Source organism: Vicugna pacos, chromosome 23 (genome assembly GCF_048564905.1).
Source record: "Vicugna pacos chromosome 23, VicPac4, whole genome shotgun sequence".
NCBI lineage: Eukaryota > Metazoa > Chordata > Mammalia > Artiodactyla > Camelidae > Vicugna > Vicugna pacos.
The window spans coordinates 7445870-7469774 of NC_133009.1; the positions used below are offsets into that span (position 1 = coordinate 7445870).

The 23905-nt window shown below is 50.9% G+C and overlaps 1 protein-coding gene across 1 annotated transcript; it reads right to left on the reverse strand.

Moving 5' to 3' along the window:
* Positions 1-13124: 13124 nt before the first annotated feature.
* On the reverse strand, positions 13125-23615 carry FMOD (fibromodulin). Its single transcript, XM_015251351.3, has 3 exons — positions 23358-23615; positions 19672-20659; positions 13125-15012 (listed from the first exon to the last, which is right to left on the reverse strand). Exons 2-3 carry the CDS (start codon positions 20648-20650, stop codon positions 14861-14863), a joined length of 1131 nt encoding a protein of 376 aa, XP_015106837.1. The 5' UTR covers positions 20651-20659; positions 23358-23615; the 3' UTR covers positions 13125-14860.
* Positions 23616-23905: the final 290 nt, after the last annotated feature.

Consider the following 23905-nt stretch of genomic DNA (forward strand, 5'->3'; position numbering starts at 1 on the left):
AGTCGGGTCAAATCCAGGGATGGCTGAAGAAACAGAGGAAAAAGAAAAAAGAAAAACTAAGGCAAAACTGGACCCAGGGTTTCTCTAAATTCCCCCTCTCACCCTCAAGCCCTCTGGTCTTCTGGGTTCCAGGAATTTTTACACCAAGCCACAGTTCATGTTGCAGAGAGTCAAAAAAGGTAAGAAGTCTGGAATCTCAATCTTACACATATTTTATGTCCAAACTCAGATTGCCTGTCCTCTGAAATTCTGCCTTTTATCCTAGCCTTAATTGATTTCACAACAACCCTCTGAACTCTTATAGGAAGAAGTCACCGTTCCCTCCCTTACTCATGTGTGTGGTGTTTTGGGTTTTTTTTTCCTACTTTTTTTTTTAATCGAGTTATAGTTTACAATGTTGTGTCAATTTCTGGTGTACAGCACAATTTTTCAGTCATACAATGGTGTTTTGTTTGTGGAGGTCTTCCTTGGATTTCTTTTTTTGTTTATGTCATATTTCAACCTGAGTATAAGGTCTTAGAGATCACCTGATATGTCGCAATACCTGCCGTAGCATCCGGGTCTGACGCTGGGTATGAATCCGAGAGCGAGAAGGGTGGGGGACCAGACGGTCTAGTCTATGCACTACAGTGGACTCCCCCTGCCACCAGCCCGTATGTCTCTCTCTCTCTCTCTCTTTCTCCTTTGCCCTTTGCCTCTTTCCAGCTGGAGAAACCCTGAGCTAAAAGAGACCAGATGGATTGCTTCACCATCCGCCGCTGATTTCCCCACTCTTGTGCAAAACACAGGAACTCCCTGTGTTCATTGTGACCCACTTCCTTTCTTACCGGGACTTGCTCAGGCTGGAGGCTTAGGGCTCAGTGGCTTCTCTTGTTTTCACGAAAGGAAAATAGTCTCCCTGTCATGGTCGCTGCTTGACCAATAGGCTTTCCCATGGCACCTCCCAGGTGAGGGGGGGAAAAAAAAGAACACTGATTGTGTCCTGGCATGAGATTCAAAGATACCCAGGAGGGTGAAACAGGATGTAAAAGCACTTATGAAGATTATAGTGTTATTTGAATGTGAAGGATTGAAGCAGATCAATGCAGATCTTGGAGTCCAGGGTCTGTATCTGGGTGTCAGCATAGGGTCAGCTGTACATGGCAGCTTGAAGGACATTTTTATGGATTTGAGTTTTCAGTTTTCTCTCTGGTAGGCAGGCGAAGTCTGCCTGGACCTGGAGTCTGGGCACTCTTACATCCAGAGATGGGTCCTTATGAGAAGCACAGGGTCCGGGTTGGGTACAGACAAGAGAATAAGGTTTTTGTCCTCAAGGTGTTGCCAGTCCAAAGGAGGTGAGGAGATAATTATAAGTGTGAGACCAAAAAACACTGACATGGGATTAAATGCAAATTAATGAAATTACATAGAATGATACATTGTACATAAATAAATGCTTAGATGGTTGCTAGACCAATGGAAATGATCAGAGATGGGTGAAGTTAGCTTGGGCGAGGATTGAGAAAGAGATGTTTTGAGAAATGCCTTTACTATCTTATGCCAGAGAGGAGAAACCCCAAACAGCTCTGAGCACAGGCGCCTCCGCCAATGCAAACAACAGGAGGTCAGGTGGTGGCGGGGTGTGGGAGGTGGTGGGGGCAGAGGAGCAGGGCATGAAGCCAGGTGGGAGAGCTGTGAGCCCTGCTCCCTGAGCTCTGAGCCATTCTGCCCTCCCCGCCCCGCCGCCCTCACCCCGGCACCACCAGCTCAGCCCTTCTGCAAAAACAGCGAGGGTGCAGGGTGGAGGAGGGGGGATGTTCAGCCCAGAGAAGTGCATCCCTGTGGCCTCAGAATCATAACTTTGCACGTTTTTACTGCTTTAGGACATAGGGATTGACTCCCTTTTATTCTGAGTTTATTGAGTTTTCTTAGCACCTTAAGCTAGAGATCCCATTATCCCTTCCAAATCAGACTGGACTGATGCTGGAAGGTGAAGGGAGAAGGGAGACAAATATGGGAGATTCAGGAGATGAGGGGGCCAGTGGGAGCCTCCATCCCTACTCCTTAAAAAAGATCTCTTTGTTGCCCTGGGCCTTTCTGGTCTCCGGTGCCTCATGAAGTAACAGACGTGGACTTTGAAAAGTGCCATTGCCCACTCCACCTCCTGGGCGGTGTGGCTGTGGGGACACTGAGAGCAAAGCCTTCTATTTATAGAGCACTGGATTGCACATCTGCTTACTCTCCACCACGCTGGCAAGTAGAGGTGGCAGGTGATTTTATCCCCAATTTATGGAGAGGAAACTGAGGCTCAGGCAAGCTAGATGACTTGCCCAGAATTATACAAGCAGATGGTAAGCTGAGAGTGGAAATCACGTTTTCTGATTCCCGGTCCACGCCTTTCCACCTAGCCTCTTACTGTTTGAGAGCACGCATGGATTGTTTGGATGAAATCCCATTTTAAAACAACTCAAACTTTATCATTTAATGGCAGAGCACTCATATCGCACTCTTCTCCACCTGTTTCCAAGGTCTGGGATTTTTCCATTTAACCCTATTTTTTAAGAGGCAAAACAATGCCCAGACAAGCCTTCAAAGCACAAAGCCCCTAGCTACCACAGCGTAGCATTGCTGCCCCAAATTGAGGTCTCCCTTCAGGCGCCCTGGCTCTGCACAGAGCTGGCCAGAAGCCTATAAGAAGCGTGGGGACAGAGCCTCCCCGAAGGACAGATGGGCAGACTGGCCCCAGCACCAGCACTTTGAACAAGCCTTTTCTTTTCCAGCCAAATACCCAGCATCAGTTCCCCTGTCACCTCTGGCTCCCGGGCAGCCTCTCCCGTCCCCACCCTGTCTGTCTCTGGGCTGGCTCTGAGGAGCTGATGGCTCTGGAGGCAGGCCGGTCTGTCTCCTTTATGACTGGCAGAAGGATGAAAGGAGGCTTGCAACTGGTGTGGGGCAACTGTTGCCATCTGTCTGGTGGGACGTCACCAGGGATGGTCTCACCCATTCACTCCTTCACGCACCACTGGGCTCGGGCCTTTTGTTTGGTTGGCTGGGGGTGGGGGGCTGCTGTAGGGCAGTGGAGGGAGGCAGGGGGTGAGAGAAACAGCTTTCTTTGTGTCTGGACCAAACTTTCAGTGATTCACTAGGGTAATTTGCATGAGGAAGCTGCCCAAGTCCCCAAACACTCAAGTGATTGACAACCTCCAACCCACTCCCCATTTCACACCCCCTCCACCTCCCTCTTTGGCCAAACAGCTCCCCAGGGCTGAAGGGAGTGGCCCCAGCTCCTCTGCAGGGATAAGGAGCAGGAAAAGCCGCTCTGGTGCTCTCTGTCCACCCTCTGTCCCCACCCCTTTCCCAGTGTGAGGTGGGTCTGGCGCATTCCTCCCTCACCGCCTCCATCAACCCCTTACAGTCCTTTTCTTTTTGTTTGGTTTCTGCGACCTGGGCCTGGCAGGCGGAGGGGCCAAAGCGGGAGGAAAGGCGCATTAGCCACCAGGCAGCTGAGCAGGGGGAGGAAAGGGGCTGAACAGAGGCAGTGTGTTGGCAGCCCTCCAGCCCAGCTCCCGGTCTTTGAATACCACCCCAGGCTGGGGGCTGTGGTCTGTGTGTGGAAGGCATTGGGGCATTTAATTATTTAAAAGTCTCAATAAAAGGAGCAAGGACCCTGGGGAAGGGAGAGAACAGGCAGACGGTGTGCCCAGTTCTCTGGGATCGGGTGCAGGGTGGCTGAAGGTGGGGAGGTAGGGAGGGCTAAGCAAGAGGTCAGGGCTCAGGCAGTAAGAGAACGGGGGATGGGAGGTGAAACAGAGATGGCCCTCCAGACCCCAGCAGGCCCTGCAGGTAGCCTTTCCCTATACCAGCGGGGGCAGCGCCTCAGCCTCTCCTTCCTGTACGCTGCCCACCTCTCCCCAACTTCAAAATTCGGATCTGCCTTAAGAGACACCCATTTTGGGAACACACAACAAAGCCGTGAAGTGTAGGGGTCCCCCCTTCATCTCTCTCCTGTCACTTAGGGGTGCTCCAGACTGGTTCAGTGGTGGCCTGAGCAGGGCAGGTGGTGGGAGGATTTCCTCTGGTTTCTTTCTTCCTTTTTTTTTTTTAATTGAAGTATAGTCAGTTACAATGTGTCAATTTCTGGCATACAGCATAATGTTTCAGTCATACATATACATACATATATCGGTTTTCATATTCTTTTTCATTATATATTACTACAAGATATCGAATATAATTCCCTGTGCTATATAGAAATGTGTTTTTGAATCAATTTTTATATAGCAGTTAGTATTTGCAAATCTTTCTTTCTCTCTCTTTCTTTCTTCTTGTGTGTGGTAAAACTCTTATAACATAAAAGTCACCATTTTATCTAGTTTCATTTTATAAGGTGAGACCATACAGTGAGTTTGTGGAAATACTCAGAAAGCAGATAATTGGAGGTCCTGCTCTTGGGGACACATGCTGCTCCAAAAGGTGACCCACAATAGCCCTTTTCTTCTGACAACACTGCAGGAAGGCTACATTTGGAAGAATAAGGTCAGATAGCGTCCTTAGGTAGAAACGCAATACCTACGTTTGATTTGAATTCAGCTCTGCCATGTACTAGCTTTGTCCTTATAGATAAGCTATTAAATTCTCAATGCCTGAGTTTTCTCATCTTTAAAATGAGGACAAAAAATAGCCCCCTCAAAACACTTGTTCCTACTCAGTGTTGTTGAGGGGATTAATTTAAGTGAAGCACTTAGGCGGGTGTCTGTCTCTCAGCAAGCACACCATTAATGTATTAAAGATTATTACCTGATCAGGAGGCATTTATATCGGCTACACTATAGAAACTGAGCGAAACAGGGAATTTAGGAATTGGCTCTGAGCCCAAAGGGGAATTTGAGGAGGGTGAAAGTTTGCCGCCACCCTTTCTCCCATTTGTAATGAGCTATGGTTGGAAATGTGGTCTTTGCTGTTCTGAAAATAGTAGTTAGTCCTGTTCGGGTAACCGCCTTTCCCACCTGCACCCCTCTTCCACCTTTAGCAGGCTGAGTCAACAGCTCCAGGTCCCTGGCTCTGAGACCCTCTGGCCAGGCCCTTGCTTTGGGGCAGTCTGGACATTTTTGTTAGCCCTGTTTTACTGACAGGATGGTATCAAATCTCAAGTCTCCCAGTGGTTAGGGGACTTGAGATTTGATTCTTCTGCTTCATGCATTTCTCCACCCTCACTGGCCCCTCCCAGGCCACAAGGTCACGACGCAGGAGGGGGTCACTTGGTCACTGTGGGGCACATGCTGCGATGGAGGATCTCTGTTAGCCCATCTTTACTTCCCATTCTGGTGGGCCTCAAACACGTGAGGTGGGCTTGTTGTTTGCACCTTCCAGCGAGGCGGTTCTCCCCTCCCCAGCACGCCTGAGGCATATACACTAGTGGTTCTTAACTGGTGGTGCTTTTGTCCCCCAGGGAATTTCTGGCAACTCTTGGGGACATTTTTGATTTGGACTAGGGAGGGGACGGATGCTACCGGCATCTAGTGGAGAGAGACCAGAGAGGCCGCTAAGCATCCTACAACGCACAGGCAGTCCGCTCCGTGCCCCACCCCCCTGCCCAAAAAAGAATTATGCAGGCTCGGATGCCAGTGGTTTCACCCGGGGACTGCCCAGGCGATCCCAGGCGGGCTGCCTGGAATCAGCCGTGCCAAGCAAGGGCGGAGATGCAGTGCGCGCCGGAGGGCAGGCAGGTGTCTGGCTCCCTCCCTCCCGGATGTGGGCCGAGGGAGGAGCCCTCGGTCACCCACCCACGTCCCTCCATCCCTTCGGAGCAGCCGGCTGCGACCCTGAAACGCGACCCAACTGGCTCGCAAGTAGCTTCTGCTAGTCCGACCACAGAGCGGGCGCCGCAGCCTCCGCCCTCTCCGGGGGCCCCACCTTGGCAACAAGCTGCTGATTGGCTGGCCGGGTGGCGCAGAGCGGCCAATCAAAGCCCTCCAGACGGCCCAGGTTTGGCCAAGAGGAGTTAAAATAAAGGGGGAGGGCTGGGGGTTGGGGCGCTGGGTGGTTTCGGAGCGAAGCTGTCCCCAGGTTGGCCACGGAGAGTGGGCCCTTTCACCAAGAAGGGGCGGCAGGGAAGCAGCGGTGGGAGGAGGGGAGAGGAGGGAGCGCCTCAGCCCCTGAGCCAAGACACCCCCTTTCCCCTTCCACCTGATGTCAGAGTGTTTCGGGTCCCCAAAGCCCCGGTTTCTCAGGCCTCCCTTGTGGCCTGGCTGAGGGCAGGGCCGGCGCAGCCGTTCCTGAGCAGCTCTGGAGGGGTTGGGTTTCTTTCCCGCTCCTCTCTCCAAAGCCCCTCTGGATTTGGGCATTCATTTCCCCAAGTTTGTTCCTTGGGCCTCTTCATTTTTTTCTGTATGTCTGTGTGTGTTCACACCCTCCTATGGCCGGGTAAGCAGTCACCTACCCTCCAAAACCAAATCAGCCGCCTGCTTTATTACACTGAACCCACTGGCACCAGACTCCTAGAGGACTCCTAGACCAGAGACGCCACTGAGCATCCTGCCATGCACAGGCAGACATGACAGAGCATGTGTTTCAGAGGACATATGTCATAAGCTTTGTTACTGAACACAAGTTCGTGGGCCTGATGCACAGAAAAGGCCAAGCAAACTGAAAGTTGGAGTTGGGAGCAGAGAAAGGTTTATTGCAGGGGCCGGCAAGGAGAACAGGTGGCCTATGCCCCCTACACCCAGAACGTCTGGAAGGGATTCAGCAAAGCATGTTTAAAGGCAAGGTACGGGACGGGTGTCCCAGGGTTTGTGATCAGTTTGTGCACAGTGCTCCGGTTGTTGGTGGTCAGTCTGGCGCTCTATGTGCTCAAGATTATCAACTAGTTAATTTCTTCCATTTGGTGGTGACTTTTAGCATCTGAAAAACTCAGGAAATATGCATGAGCTACTTTACCTGGGCACTTCAGAGAGGAGCCACAGCAGAGGATATGGGGGAGGGGTCTGTCCCCGGAAGGCCCCATAGAGTCCTGCTCGGTTACACTTCATAAGAGACAATATTTTGAATAAATTTTGCTCCCATACCTCAATGCACACGAACACGCAGACATACAGACTCAAAGAAACTAGCACAGTAGCATCAGGATTAAGACTCTAGGAACTGTGACCAGGGGTTGATTCCAATTCTGCCACTTTCTGGCTGTGTGACCTTGAGCAGACACTTAACTTCTCTGAACCTCTGTTTCTACCTATGAAAAATACGTATGATAATAGCACCTACTTCCTAGACTATTGTGACAAATTGCCTGGCACATAGTGCCTGATAAGTGATATTATTTTAGGTATTAATAACAAAGAAATGAGTGTTTTTTCCCCACATTTAGTCTCAGCCCTCCATTCTTGGTTTAGGTGCCAGAGACAACAACCAGAGTCCGGGGACATTTAAAATTCCCGTCAGTAAAGCAATATAAAACTCAGAATAAAACTTAGTGTAGTCTCACAGCCCCCAGCCTTAGCATGGGTCCTGCTTTTAGTTCATGGATTTTACCAAGGGAGAGATCCATTGGCAAGACAGAATTCCTTTTTCCCTCAAGTACCTTTCTTCAAATTCCTCCCTCTCAAAAAACTGAGAGCAGTCTCATCTGAGGATTTACAATAATCCCATTTTAATAGGATTTAATGTACTTTTTTCATGGACTTATGGAGTGCCCTACCCGACCTCTCCATATACTTACATTAACACCGAGATGTGATTGCTTTTCCCAAACACCTCCACTGATGTCCTTTCTTGTCACCCAGACATTAATCTCCTCTGCAGTCTTTGCCTCCCCACCAAATGCTACACACTGGTGCACAGATCTTCTCCTGTGAACATGGAGACTGGCGACTTAGGGCTCACAGGCCCCTGGTGGCCATTCAGTTCTGTCCCCTGCTGGACCCCATGGATGTCAGAAGTGGCCTTTATTGAGGTTCTGCATTCTTAAGGAGAAAAACAATGATGTGTCTGGGCCACCTCAGTGGTGCCAGATGCCGGGACAGGGAGGAGGCAAGGAGCACACAGCACTGGAGTGGAGTTGAGTGGGAAGCTGGTAGACCTGGGTTTCAAAGTTGAGCCTATGTCATTAGGGGTAAGTCAATCAAAAGAGATAGGTCTCTCTGCTATACAGTAGAAACCTGTTGTTTATCTATTTTCTATAGAGTAGTTAGTATTTATATTCAATATCTTGTAGTAACCTCTAATGAAAAAGAACATGAAAACAAATATATGTATGTATCTGTATGACTGAAATATGATGCTGTACATCAGAAATTGACTCAACATGGTAAACTGACTATACATCAATAAAAATAACAATAGATGTTAAAAAAGAAAGTGCTAGGTCTCAATTACCCTACCTGTAAAATGGACGAATCAGACTTATGTCCTTAATGTATAGATATTTAGGGGAAATAAATGGGGTCATACAGTTGAAAACACTTTATATTTGGGAGGAAGAAAAGGTGTATGTGTGTGTAATGGGCTGTTCAATCCATTTCATGCCACTGTTTTCATTGCGCCCAAAAGAATATGATCTGACAGGTGGTATTAAAAACTTACAAACCCAGGTCAGTGTTAACTGTTGGAGGGTATGTGGAGGGGTCATCTGACATGATCTCCACCTTTAAGGAATTTACAGTCCAACCAGGTTGCACCACTAACACATGAAATGATGTGGTACTGACTGGGGGCTCCCCACCACCACCTGTCCTCTTCTGTCGTACGAGGAAAGGATAATCAGAAGATGTGATGATGGAGCCAAAAGGTGGATGTGGCCCACTGTGACCAGCACAACGGCTGGCCTCTTCCCGTCCCTGTGGAGCGTGGTGTCTTACCCTCCGTCCTCGCTGCTGCCTTCAGGAGTGCTCACGAGTCGCCTGATGCCCTGGTCATGGGGAGATGCCAGTGCACCCACAGGGGCCTCCTCTCCTGCTCCCCTTTGACGCTGTCCTTCACCTACAGCCATGTAGTCACCTGTCTCTGACACTTCCTCACCAATGCTCAGCATAACTTGTAAGGAGGAGCAGATCGGTGCAATTGCTACCATCTCTGAAAATGGAAGATGGACATGCAAATTCGAAAAAAAGCAGTAGCAGGTCTTATCCATCGGACTGTCCAAATTACCAAAGTCTGAGTCAGGACTTGGCCTCGTGGGGATGTGGGGACATGGGGCTCAGGTACAGCTGGTGTGAGTGCACATTTGTACAACCCCTTTGGAGAGCAGTTTGACAGCACCTGGCGGAGGTAAACTGTTCATACTTCGCAACTCAGCAGTTCCCTCCTGGGCGTCTACACCAGTGGTTCTTAACTGGTGGTGCTCTTCCCCCCAGGGAACTCTTGGCAACTCTGGAGACATTTCTGATTTGGACTAGGGAGGGGATGGATGCTACTGGCATCTAGTGGATAGAGACATCCTACAATGTACAGGCAGTCACTCCGGCCCCCAGCCCACTGCCCAACAAAGAATTATCCGGACTCAAATGCCAGTAGCGCACTGTTGAGAAACCCTGCTGTAAGCCCTAGATGGACTCTCCAATGCAACCCCAAAAAGACAGGTCAAAGGATGCATTATTTGTTTCTAACATTACAGTATTGGAAATAATCTGAATGTCCCTCCAGAGGAGAACAGAGAAGTAAACTTAGGTGTTTTCTTACAGTAGCTAGAATAAGTGAACCTGACCTGCAAGAACCAATATGGACAAATCTTGAACACGCATGTTCACTGGAAGAAGCAGCGTTAATACAGAGAATGCAACTGTTTACTGTGTAAAGTTTAAAGACACAACTCTCCACTTCACCTGTGGATTCAAAAATACGTAATCACATGATGAAAACACACACAGCTTGGAGAAGAGTTTACCTCTGGGGAGTAAGAGACAGGAATAGGAAAAGGTAAAAGGGGACTTACGATGAGCTGCAGTGTTCTTTAAATTCATCTAAAGCAGACATGGCGGTGTTAACATTTGTCAAATCTGGATGGTAAAAACACAGGTCTTTGTTATATTGCTTTCTGTGCTTCGTTGTAGGTTTAAAGGATTTCATAATTCCTTAAAAAAGGAAAGATGAGGACTCGTTATACGTGAATTGTTTCAAACTGCCTCATGGGGTCTCAAATCAACTCAGTGTCTTACATGGCTAAGGAATGATAGATAGTGTTATTTCCACCACATCCCACAGCAAGCGCCTGGCGACCTTTGCATTCATTCTGCCACACACTAAATGCACCAACTATTGACATTATGTGGCTCAGGGTTTTGCATACAAAAAAAAATTGTTGAATGATGGAGCTCTGCTCACAGAGAGACAAGACCACGATCTTCCTCCTCATCTCGCCTTCCTGCTGTAATCCATCTTTCTGCCTGTCTTATCACGGCTCAGTTTAGAGACGGTCCCTGAACTTGGATGACAAAACACTGTACCTTGATATTTCACACATCTAACTGAAATTTAGCATTCCCTTCCATTAGGAAGGTAACAGGCAACCTGAGGCTCTGTCACCAACTGAAATCACAGATGTTTTTGTATCACATTGCAGTTACTGAAAAAATATTTCAAACTGCCAGTCACGCCCACCGGCACTTCGGAATGACTACAGTTAATTAGACTTGTTGCTAGATCTTGTTGTTTATTGCATTAATAAACATATATACACGACTTAAAATATTTATTTATTTTATATTTTGATAACTGCATTTCAGTGCAATTGGTTTCCTTTGGAAATCCAATGGATTTTATCTTACGCCTTTAAAAACATTCTGAGAAGGAGTCCATAGGCTTCAGCAGACTGCCTGAGGGGTCCATGAAGGTCAAGTCTCCCTGGTCATACCGCACCTTCTGACCCTTTGTTTGCTGGTTACATGTCCAGTGGGTCTCGGTACCGATCAGAGCAGGATGGGAGAAAGTGGGCATGAACTGAAGCCTTTAATGGTTTCAGAAGAAGCTCTGATGGTGTGAAGGGAGAGGCTGCCCACTCGCTGCTGGAAGACAAACTGCGAGACTGAGCCGGGGTTTGGGATATTGGTAAAGTGTCGTGGTACTTGTGTCTGAAATAAGAGAGTAAAGGCGGCAGATGGTTTTACTCCTGCCCACAGCTCCAGCCTCATTGCCTGAGACCCTCTCCCTTGTCACCTGTGCTCTGGCCATTTCTGCTGTCTTTCAGTGTCTTGGCAGCTTCCTCCTGCGCTAGAAAGTTTATATATGCTGCTATGTTTGCTGGACCGCTCCTCCCGTCCCCTCATCCAGACAAGTCCGCTCTCCCTCCACACCTGCGTATCTACCCTGAATCTCCGGTCTAGGCCAGGCTCCTTGATAATCCTTGTGCAGACCTGTCTGATCTCCTTCACAGCCCTTTCTCAGTTTGTAACTGTATGGTCCTCAGGGTGATTCTTTTGTTCATGTTTTGTCATCACACTAAACTGTAAATCCCTCAACAGGGAAGGTTTGCTTCTGTTGTCTGCAGGATCACCAGCGCCCGACCGAGGGCACACATTTATTGATGAAGAGTGAATTTGAATTGGAAAATTCATAAAGGCACTGTGAATGCTAGCGGCATGGATTTAGGTCCACAAAAAATAAAGTCAGATGGCCTCCCTCCACTTGTGACACTCCCTTCTACCATCATGCGTCCTCCATGTGCCTGGTAATTCTGCATACACCAGTAACACAGAGATCTTCAGGCTAGCACAGTAGAAACAGTATAGCAAAACGGATAGACTGGAGAGACAGAGCACCTGGGGTCAGATCCTGGCCTTGATGCTTCATTCCTGGGTGACCTCAGCCTCTTGGTGCCTCAGCCTCCCCATCTATAAAATAGTGAAAATCATAGTACCTCTGGCATAGAACGGTTAGGAATGAAGTAATGTAAGTAAAGCGTCTAGCGTGCACTGATCGAATGGTAGCCACTGAGTCTGATGGGTAACTCCCTCCTGCTACCCTCTGGAGAAGTTCTGGATTTAGAAACCAGGGAAGCCATGCAGCAGGGCTGGGTCTGGCTCTGGATTCTTTCCCCTGCCTTGTCTTGGTTGGGATGTTCACGGGAGCTGCTAAGTACAAAACTGAGAGGCAGGAGATTCCTCCGTGTAGCTTGGCTGGATCTCCTCCTGTGTGTCTGTGTCTCCTTCTCCTTCCTGTGACATCTCTGTGCACTGGAGCCCCAAGGCAGATGTGCTGAACCTGCTGCCCTTGAAGAGAGACCCAGGGCCACAGTTATGATCGATCTTTTTGCACGCTCCCATTCCTGCCTGACTCTTACTCCAGAGAATTATAATCAGTTAGCTTACTCTGGCTTAAGATGAAGTTGGAACATTCTTGGCACAGAATTTCACGGAATATATTAGTGAATATATTCAGTAAATAATATATTAAGCTTAATAAATATCAGTTGTGGTTATTTCTCTATTAGAAAATGGTGAATTGTCTGAAAAGTACAAGCCTAGTCCACCCTCCTAACTTATGTAACACTTGATAAGCACCTTGCGCTAAAGCCTTTCAAGAAAAGTACATTGAGAGGGGAGGGTTCAGCTCAAGTGGTAGAGTGAGTGCTCAGCATGCAGGAGGTCCTAGTATTTCCTCTGAAAATAAATACCTCCCCCCCAAAATCTTTCAAAAAAAAAAAAAGAAGAAAGAAAGAAAGAAAAGAAAAGAATATGCATTGAAGGGGTGAATAAAAGAATAAATGCGCCACTGACCACGTACTGTCGTCTTCCAAGCCCAACTGTGCTTTGCAGTACTTGACTTGCCACTAGGGGGCAGGAGCAGTCAAGACAACAATAGTCTGGACCAATCGTCCCCAGAATTAACTGGGTGGTAGACAAGGGAGGATGGTTGAAGGAGAAAAATGTTAGAATGATTGGGGGGGGGGAGTTTTCTTTTATCTCTTGGGGACCAAATGTTAGGAAACGTGTAGCTAGTGGGACTGAAGGTAGACTTAAAGAAGAACTTTCAGAGCACACAGTTTGCTCACCAGAGGCTTTATACAGGTGACTTTTAAAGAACCCCTTAGCTACATCTGCCCAAGCAGAAGAGATGAGAAAGTGGGCTCCCCCAGTCTGAGGCCTGTGTGACCCCACTAGGTCCCCTTAAAGTAACCCCTTTGTGCCTGTCTTAAATGACTCCAGACTTGCGGGTGCAATTGTGAAATAACTTTATTGGTCAGGTTAGCCACCACTCATGCTTTTCCTATAATAAGGATCCTTTATAGAGGCATGATGGTGTTCACATGCAGATGCTTTTTGAAGAGCCCTGGGGCCGGGGGGCAGCCTTGCCCCTCACACTAGAGCTCCTTTGTTGAAATGAGCTGGTTTGGCTTTTGTGGATTTAAGGGTCCGAAACCAAGAATACAGACCAAGGATCACTGCTTTGCTTTTCCGGGAAAGTGCTTCAAAGCATACACTGTATCAGGGATGCAGTGGCGTCTGGGCAGGGACCAGACTAGGGCCAGCTCTCCTCAAGCAGTCCTGCCCCTGGCTGCCCAGATGGCTTCATCCCAATAGTACCCAAAAGAGCAGGAGAGTTAGGTCTCCCCAGGCAACATGGCTTTCAGCAATGGGAAAAATAAATCGCTCTCCAGCCAAGCTACAAAGCAACAGCCACCTTCAGTAATGAGGGTGCAGCACAGAGATGTGAAAGCAGAGGGTTTTGCACTCAGCACAGGCAAGATTTGGCTGCCTGGCCAGGGCTTCAAGGGCCCAGTGAGCATCTCCAGCCAGAGCTGGTTTGGCTCACTGCAGCCTTAGGACAAAACAATACAGATAGCAAAACAATACCACAGCTTCCTCCTCCGGGCGAGCAGGCAAGTCCTGGGCTGGTCGGAGTCTTTCCCTCCCAACAGGATATAGACCTTTCTGCTTGCATAAGAGGAGAGGACCAATTACCCTTATATGCTTTGAGAACCACATGGCCTCTGCCTTTGAGGATAAAGACCACGGAGGGAGCTGCTGGGAATGCAGAGAGTGCTGGGCAAGAATGAAACTGCTGGGGCTGCGGCCTCAGTTCAGCCACCTTGAGGTGTGTTTACCCCCATTCCAGATGCTGAGGACAAGAAGAGTCTGGCCTTTCCTCTTCTGAAGCCTGATCCACCTTCAAAGAACTGCCCAGCTGCTACCGTGCAGCCCGATGCATTTTTCTAAGCCTGAGATCGGTTGTCTCCCCCCACGTCAGGTCAGGAATACTGTCATCGTACTGGTGGCCTCCAGTCTGGTAGTTTGCAAGGAGTGAGGTTAGGAAGGTGTAGAGGTGACTCTTGGTGCCCTTCCAACCTCAGACACAAGTGTGAGTTCTCTGCACAGGCTTCTGGGCAGAAGCCCACATGCCTTGGGGGTCTCCTGCCTCTGTTTAAGGAGTAAAGAGGGGTCTGTGGAGCATGGTTGAGTGGGTGAGGCGGACTCAGGAGGAGGAGGCTGGGCAAGAGGTATATTCTGAGCAGCAGTGAGTGGGAGCCCAGAGTAACTGCACAAGCAGCCCAGCACGTGGGAAAGCTGTCAAGTGCTGCTCACAGAGTCAGAGACTGCTTAACAAGGACGGCCATGTACCACTGCCCAGACAACTTTTAAGGTTCATTACACCAGATCATCGTGAAGAACTTACGGGTAATGAGATTTCTGGGGTCGGAACTTCAGGGATTACTCCGTCTGCCACCACTTCTGTCCCGGAAAAGAGAGTTTCGTGTCCCCCAGCAGAAGGAAGCTGCCCGACCCCTGATTCGACCTAAACCTGCCTACAGGGAAAAAGACGATAGAGGAAGCCCACGGACTTCTGCCACATGCTCTGCCCCCGACCTTCCAGCAAAAGCCAAACCAAACCATCAAGCCAGATGCGGAGGGGCGCGGGGGCTGTCGCCGCCGCGCGCCCGGTGCGGGGCCGCTCAGATCTCGATGAGGCTGGCGAGGCGCAGGCAGAGGGGCGCGTCGGCCGGCATGGCGCTGCGCTTGATCTCGTTCCCGTCCAGGCGCAGCACCTGCAGCTTGGAGAAGTTCATGACGTCCACCACGGTGCAGAAGCTGCTGATGGAGAACTCTGGGGGGACAAGAGGGGCGGGGGTGGCCAGGAGAAGCCCAGATCAGGGGCCTGGATCCGCAGTGAGGCCAGACAGCCTCTGTTTAAATACTTTGAACTTGGCTGGGTGGGGCAGGTGCTTTCCAGGATCAGAGTCATGCAGACTTGCAACCAGTTAAGGGGCAGAACTAGAGACGGGGGGGCGGGGGGCGGTGTCTGCCTGCGTTTGTCGCTCTGCGTCCTAGCCACCCACCATTCTGTACACTACTCCGCAGACCCTGGACCGTCCTTGAGGGTCCTTCCAGTGAGGTCTTGGTCTTTTCCCGCCTGTGAGCATCAGAGGGCAGCAGAAGGCAGTCAAAGACGAACTAGCAGCTTTGAAGTACGTGATTGTTTTTTGGAGAGTAAGGAGTTGCTGAATTACTCGAGACTGGGGAAATGGAGGGACTTAAATCTGGAGAATTTTCCTACCACTCTGCAGATAGAGAAAGTGGCAGGAAATTAAAGGGCGAAAACCTGGGCTGAGCGACAAGGGTCTTTGCATGCAGAGCTTGAAGGGGGTTGCCGTGTGCATTCTGAGAGCAGCTAAAGGAGTGAGCAACGCCCTGAGGTTCAAGGAGATGGAAATTCATAGACAAATGGGGCTGCTATGGAGCTCAAAAGTCAAGTAAATAACACCCTTACCTCCTTTATTTAATATGATACACTTTACCCTCTTTTTTCTGTAATCTCAGAAGTCCCCCTTTTTAAAGATTTTTCCCCCCAAGCCATGTAATCCTAAAAGATACAGTATAGTTCTGTTTGGTTTAAACATTAACCCTTCTGTTGTCATGCACTCTGTTCCCCCTCTGGTCATCCTCCTGGACAAGTCAACCACCTCTGTCTGTCACCTACTGGATCAGGAACTTGAAAGCTAAAACCCAAGAACGCAGCTAAAACTCTAGCAGGGACAGCGAAAGTCACCACTGAAAGGCTGCTGAAGCCCCTACAGGCTGCCTTCAGCCTGTAGGGTGCGTGAGGGCGCCAGGGAAATGCTCCTGTCCGAGGGGCTTTGGGTGGAGTCGCGTGGCGGGTCTTAGTAAGCCGTATCTCCAGGGCTGTAACACTCAGGCAGACGCCGAGCTGGGCTTGCTTTTCTTCCCACTAGAGGCATTCCTCAGCTTGCTGTTGTGGTCAGGAGCTGTGTGTCAGCCTGGGGCTGGGCAGAAGGAGTGGGAGGAAGGCTTTCCTGTCTCTCTTCCAAGGGTGAGAGTCAAGGGCATTGTGGATGGAGAGGTTATGGGTATGAAACTGAAGTTTGTAAGGAAGACTGTACGGAGAGCTTTGATCGATGAAGAAAGTGTTTCTAAATCAGCACTGACAATTGTTTTCAGTCTCTGTTAAGAACTGACTTGTGGTGGGGGCGGCGTATATCTCATTGGCAGAGCTTGAGGTCCTGGGTTCAATCCCCAGTACCTCCACTTAAAAAAAAAAAAAGAATAACTTAAAAACGAAACAAAAAAAGAATTGACCAAGAGGAGATGGGGTAAGGCTGCAGCCAATTAACTTGTACTGCACATGTAAGGTGGGAACCCAGCCCCAAAGAATAATGAGAAGAGAGGGGGAGGTGGAAATACCGTGCTTTGGAGAGCACTCAGAGAGCGGGGTGGAGATCTGGAATGCTTTTGGATCTCTCCTTTCTGTCCCAGGGAATAGATCAAATGGCCTCCCAGTGGGCAGGTGGGGGTGGGGCGTGGCGAAGGGAGGGGCGGGGTCTGTGGTGTCTGCGAGGACTGGGTGAGGTGGGGTGGGCTGGGGAGAAGTGGCCCAGCTTAAATGCCACTTCCAACCCTATCGGGGACTGCAGTTAGACGTTCTGTGATAGAGTTTTCTACCCCAACCTGAGGTCTTCGGAGCATCTGCTGAAGTCCTGGATCCCAACTGTACAAATATAAATACAGGGGACCCTTAGGGCCTGCTCGACACACAGTGTATGTAGATTCTAGCCATAAGTCTGGTACTGGGAGCCGCCCCCCCGTTTGTCTTCCCCAAGCTCACGAAGAGGACAGGGCTTCTGCTTGGAGACTCTGGAGGACACTTTTCATCTCAGACTAAATTCTGACATAAGTCTTTCCAAGTTCCTCCTGGCCTACCCGCCCTGCTCCACCGAATCCCAGAGCCACTGGATAACATTCTGAGCTATGTTTTCTGCTGTTGCCAGGCTGGAAAAACTGAGCGAGATGCTAGTGGGAGAAGGAAGTGGGGAGAGAGAGGGCAGGGCCTAAATCCCCTGCACACCCTTCAGCTCCTGTCTTTCTTTTAGCTCCCCCTTCAGAAGGTTGCTTCAGTCCTACCTTTAACCTCCCCCCACCCTCCCCTCGCCTGGTCCCCAGCCGGCTGTGCTGGGAGGCTTCCTTCACGTTTGCTCTAGGGAAGGGCCTGAGCTTGGAGAACTGTCTTTCCTGCTGATGGTCTTAATCAGAGAGATTCTCCTTCCATTCTCAGCCAGAGACGCCTGACTCTAGGCCCTTTGACTCCGAAGGCAGAGGCTCAGGGTTCTATGCTACATGATCTGGGTGACCTGGAGAGACTGCTTTTCCTCCTCTGTGCCTCAGTTTACCCATCTTTGCAATGCAAAAAATAAAACAAAACCAAACTATACCTGGCAACTTCAAAGTGGCAATTAAAAGAAAAGCTTGTAATAGTTACTGTGTATTGCTTTTTCAGTTATGTGCCAGGCCCTGGACCAAGTATTTTACATGTGTTAATCCACTAATTATTTATCGTTTAGTGAGACTAAATGATAACCAGATAAAGGGCTTTGGCTTAAATTGCACCAGCAGGGGTTTAGGGCGGACACTGAAGATTATTAGGTCTGACTTAAGGGAGCACGATCTTGCAAGACCTTAGGACACTTGACTAAAGTGATTTTATCTTCGGCAGAGCTTTCGGAGGGGGTGGACCGTCTTGTATCTGAGCGGCAGGTCTGGTTCTGCGTGAAGGCAGAGTGGTGACAAGGTGCTGTGAAGGATCTTTTCTCACCCCCAGATTTCACTGATTGTACACTTAGGCGATAACTAATGGCTTCCCTCCCGTGACAGCTGCTCTTTGCTGTCACATTTTCGGGGTCAGACTCTCATAAAGCACAGCATACAACATGACAATTCTGTAGTGACAGCCCTTCTGGATTCAGAGTGGGTGGCAGGTAAGTAGTGGTGACTTCTGAGTGGGATGACAGCTACAAGCAAGTGTCAAACCCTTCGCAGCAGGCAACATTTTAGAGACAACTTAGAGACACCCCCCCCCAGCCCCTGCCTGGGGAATAGGAAGACCCTCGAGAAAGGGAGACTTTAAATACAAAACGGTTTGCACTGTACAAGATGGTGACTTGCACTTCAAACTAAACATCCAGACACCTCTTCACCTCGCCCGCCCCCCTGTCAGCCTCTGGGACTGGTGCCTCTCTCACTCAGAGGGCTGTCCAGCTCGTTAACATCTTGCCAAATGACTGCTCTGCTCCCTGAGGCCAGGGCGAGAAAGGATCCACGGGAGCGGATGTCAGCTCAGTCCCCTATCTGTGCTTTGACGGTGCCGCTTGCTCTCAGCAGGTTCTACTTCAAAGCCCTTTGCCAGTGGTCATTAACTAGTCCTTCCTTCCCCAGGGAGAGAGGTGCTTTGCTGCAGAGGAAGTGAGGTTAAATGCTGGCTCACAGTAACTTCCAGATGGGATTAAGACATCAGAGGCCCCAGGGTAGTGTAAGCATATTCTGAACACAAGATCCTGAGAGGGGGCTGAAAAGCGACTACAGAATCCAGCCTGAAATGAAGACCTTTAGCTCTTGGGGACAGAGAAGCAGCCCTTTAGGCCTTTGCTGGGAAGTGTCTGGAAGACAAGAAGCCAGCGTCCTTGTCCATCACCCCAGGGTTTTGTGATGGTCAGGTTCATGTCCCCCTAGGGGGGCCTCTGCCCTGCCACCGGGGGCGCCTTGTACTCCAGAGAGAACCAACCAGGGCTGGCGCATTCAGCTCCGAGAGGCTACGAATTCTTTCCACCAGTTGTTATGCTTAAAAACCAAATAAACATCTGAACATAAGACCAGGCTGTAGAGGCAGGAGTCGACCATATGGAGACAGAGAGATCGTCCTCTCTGGGTCAGTGAGTAAGTACCGACACCTGGATTCTCGGCAGCCCACTTTCCTCCCAAGATGGCCCCTGGAAGTTGAACTTAAGTCCCCTTGTCTATGAACTGCCCTCCCCCAAACGCCTCCAAACTCACCTCTTGCTGCTTAACATGTTACCCCTTCCTTCCTCTTAGACACAGGAGTTTCCTGGCTGTCCCCTCCAGGTGACCTGTTAAATGCCTGGTCCCTTGGTTTGTGGCACTTCTCAAAATGGCTCTGTCCTGTGTTCCCCCAGCTCAAATCCATTTATCTCTAAAGACCTAGATTGAGACTTACCTCTCCTGGGAAGTCTTCTGTACCAGCCCCCTCCCCACTGCCTTTCCCAGCACCACTGTGCCATCTAAGGGCACGCCACAGTGTACCATTTTTGCACAGAGATCTGGCTGAGCTTTCAGGTTGCTTCACTGGCACTCTTTGGGTCCCCTACTTCTAGTCCTTCTGTATTGCCACCAGCACTCAGAGTCGGGTCTTTGCAATGCAGCAGACAGCCCTCCCCACTCCCCTTTGCCAAAGTCTCACCATTGATCCTATTCCCTTGGAGGTAGAGGTTCTCCAGGTTGGTGCTGACTGGGGGGATCTTCTGCAGCTGGTTGTACGAGAGGTCGAGCTCAAGGAGGCTGCTGGAGTTGAAGGTGTTCGAGGACAGGCCATGGTTGGTGAGGCTGTTGTGGGACAGGCGTACATACAGGAGCTTGGGTGAGCCCCGGAAGTAGCTGTCGGGGACCGAGTAGACATTGTTGTGCTCGAGGTACAGCTGTTCAAGGGCTATGGGCAGTCCATCAGGCACCTTCCGAAGGTGGTTGTAGCTCAGGTCCAGCAAGATCAGTGACCGGAGGCCTTTCATCGAGCTGCCCACTTCCTGGATCTCGTTGTGTTGGAGGTACAAGGCCGTGAGGTTCTCCAGCCCCTCTAGCGCATTGTTGGGGACCCTCGAGATCTGGTTGTGGTCAAGATGGAGCTCCCTCAGGGAGCGAGGCAGTGGGCCGGGCACCCGGGTCAGGTTGTTGTGGTCCAGGTACAGCCTCTCCAGGTGCTTCAGCTTGGAGAAGATCTTCTTGCCCACTTTATCACTGGTGATCTGGTTGCCATGGAGAGCAATCCAGAGCAGCCCCGTGGCGTTGTCGAAGACGCCCTCCTGGATGGCAGAGATCTGGTTGTTCTGGAAGTAGACGTACTTCATGCGGGAGGGGACGAAGGGCAGGTACTTGAGGTTGCGGTTGTCACAGTACATGGCGGTGGGGAAGTTGGGGGGACAGTCGCACTCCTGGGGGCAGTCGCGGGGCTCAGGTGGGGCCGGGGAGCCGTAGGCGTAGGCTGGGCCTTCCTCCACGCCGTAAGGGTAAGGCTCATAGGGCTCGTAAGGGTAGGGGTCATAGGGATCATAGTAGGTGGACTGCTGGTTACGGAGGTACTGGAACCACCAGTGGGAGTCGTCATCATACTGGGCCCAGGAGAGGGAGCAGAGCCCTGCCAGCAGCAGGAGGGAGGCCCACTGCATTTTGTCTCTCTGCAAGAAGGGAGGGAGGGAGAACAGAGTAAGCAAGCATGAGTGAGACTCCAGGGAGGCAGGGAGGCAGGGGAGGTGAGCCTTGGGCTTTGAGCTCTGCAGCTCGGACTCCAGCGTCGAACCGCCGGGAGCGGCAGCCTTCCTCACTTCCTCCGGGCCTCCTCCCAGGGCCCCCTCTGCACACGTGGTCCAGCTGGACCTCAACTACCTCGGGGGAATCTGGGTGCATTTTCCTCTGGTCACAGAGTCACGGAAACATAGCCTTTGATTAGAAGGCTCTTGAATGGAGGTGCTACAGTTTGTGGAGGGGCAGCTCCATAGGGGCCTCTAGCAACCTGGAGGAACTCCTGGGGGAGCTGGAAAGCCCACAGCGATTCCCATGGGCGTGGGAGTGGTGGAAGGCGCTCTTTAGGCCTGAATCCACATCCAGTTTGGACCCTCCAGGGAATAATGTTTTCCAAGAGTCCAAGGAAAAAGCCCGCTGGCTCTTTCCATGTCTCCGGGAAACCTCCAGAAGTGGCCTGAGATCTCAAAGGGGAAGATCTGAACTCATTCTGGAAGATCTTTTGGTCTCTTGGGAAGGCAGTGGGTTTCTGGTTTTGAGTCTATGGAGAAGGGCCCGGTCCCTCTGCAGCCACCACAAGGCCTGGGTCTGTAGCAGCGCCAGCACCTGTGGCAGTGCTGGAGGGGGAGCTCTCTGGTTGGCCGTTTGTGGCTACACATACGACTTGGCTGGAACAGCATCTTTATATACCAGTTACAGGTCCCCTACAGCCAGGGGACACTGGCACCCAGGATGGCCCTTGTCTTCTAGGGTGAGGGCCGAGAGCGTGGAGTCTGAGTCAGCGTGCCGGGCTGTCTTCTGTGAGGTCTAGTAAAGTGCCAGTGCTTCTCACGCCCCACCACGAACATTAGGCACGAGTCACAGGGGGCAAGAGAAATGAATGAGCAGCATCAAAAAGTGAAACGGGAATTGAAGACTCTTGTGCATGCCCAAGGGAACGTGGCCATTAGAATGGGATTCTGGCGTCCTTCTCTCCCATCCCGAGCCATCCATGGTGACTTCTAGATTATCTGGTAGCCCCCTACCTAGCCACCCCACAACGGCCACACAAGCTCGGGTGGGCATTCGGGCTTGTATGCTAGTGAGATGAGAACAGGGTAGGCTTGGAAAGAAATGTGGGCTTGGTATCATCTGAGAGGGAAGCTGAAGGTGTGGAAGATGAGGGGACACGGGCGGCATCAGGCCGGCTGTCTTACTCTCAACACCGAGAGCCAAAGCCCTGCACAGCTCCTGCGAGCCACGAGTCTCCTAGTGTCGCCTGTGAACAGAGAAACCTTAGAACATTTCTTGGTCCAGGAACAGTCACACACAACATTCACGTTGCTGTTGGGCCTTGCTGGGCTTGGCAACTGTGGACAGCGGGAAGAAAGGAGTCTAAGTGCCAACTGCAGATCCAATGAGCTGGTGAGAAGGACCCTGACGGTGACAGTCAGTCTGGGTCACCTTCTGGCCACCGTCTTTCTCTGGCCTCTCTGTCCCCTGAAAGTGGTTCCCTTAGGCCCGCTTCGTTCCAGCAGCCTCTGGGCCACAGAGGAGAGGCACCTGGCTCATCCTCAGGCAGCCTCAGACAAAGAGCTCACAGTTTCTGAGAAGCTGACCCAACCGCCCACTGCCTGGGCACGCTGGCTGGGCCCTGGCACTGGCCAGGAGAGAAGACGGATGGAGTGGCCCACCGCCAGGAGCACATTTTTCCATGCACAGCTCTGGGCTGCTGTAGGACCAAGATGGCTGTCTGGAGGCTGGCACAGTGAGCCTCTGTCTCCATTTCTCCTTCCAGACCAGGCACCTTGGCAAACAAGAGCCCCCTTCCTCTTCAAGACTCAGCCTTCCCGGGCTGCCCACTTCGGCCTCTCCTTTGGAATCATGACTGCTCAGAGGGTTTGGTGGGGACCTTACGCCTCTCTTAACCCCACCCCCTTCCCTTAGCAACGCTGCTCCTGGGTTGTGTACCCTCACATTTCCTCCCTGGTGCTGGAGACCCTCCTGTGCTCGGAGTTTTGTGATGTGGGCGGTTTCGAGGACTGGCACCCTGCACGTTGGGGGAGCTTACTCAGGACTCCCTGCTGTTCTTTGACGTCTCCATTCTAGAGACCCGGCTCTCCGTTCTCCCAGAGTCCAGAGAAGCTACTCCCCAACGTGGGATGGCTCCCCACGTCGCAGCTCCTGGACATGGTCAGTCCTCCACACTTCTCTGTGCTCTTTCCCTTTCACCCCAGCAACACACACACACACACACACACACACACAACTTCCTCCTCCATCTCATAATGGTATTAGGTACCACCACTGCTCTGTGAGAGAGACTGCAGGGACACAGGGCTAGGCAGTGGCATTTATGAACAGTAGGTGGGCAGAGCTGGCTTCCCTAGACACCTGGCCCTTTGCTTTTTCATGCCTGAGAATCGGAGACCCCCACCCCAATAGCCAGAGAGTAATGGCAGGACACAGGTAGCATGTTGGAGTCCCTTGCTCCTACTCCCCTTCTCCCCCTCCAGCATCCTGGGACACAGCCCAGATGGGGCAATGAGGAATGACTCCTCCCCGTCTGGCCCTTTCCCCGCTCCCCAGCCCCTTTCCTTTATTTCCTTTTTGGAACTACCAGGGACAAAAACTGAAGTAAAAGGACTAACTTACCTCGAGTTGAACCCTTCAGAGAGTGCCCACGTCCCTCTGTCTGGCCTCCTTGGTTGGAGGATGTGTGAGAGGCAGAGAGAAATGAGAGCGTCTACTGAGACTGTGCGTGTCTGTGCCAGGCCAGGGGCCCGCCCCCAAATTCCTAATCAAATATTGTGAAGAGTGGGGATGGGGAGCCTGGATTCTGGCTTTTTCGGCTCTGCTGCAGGGGCGGAGCTCACACTCAACCGCGCAAAATCCTCCCGTCCGCCTGACGCTATAAAAACCACCTTCTTTCCACTCACTTATCTTCCCTGAAGCATTGGCAGCTCTGGGTCTCTTTCTGCTGAATGAGTTAGCGGAGCCCTAGAAGTTATTTGTACAGTCCCTTACGAAGCGCCTGGATTTCTCATTAAACCCACAAGGGCAGATGCAGGGATGCGGAGGGCCAGGCTTTGGGAAGAGGCATCTTAACTCTTTCAGCAACCCACGTGTCCCACGGGAGGCCCAGTGCTCCCCCTTCTGGGCTTAAGTGCCCCACAAGGGGCGGTGGTTAGGCCACTGGATAA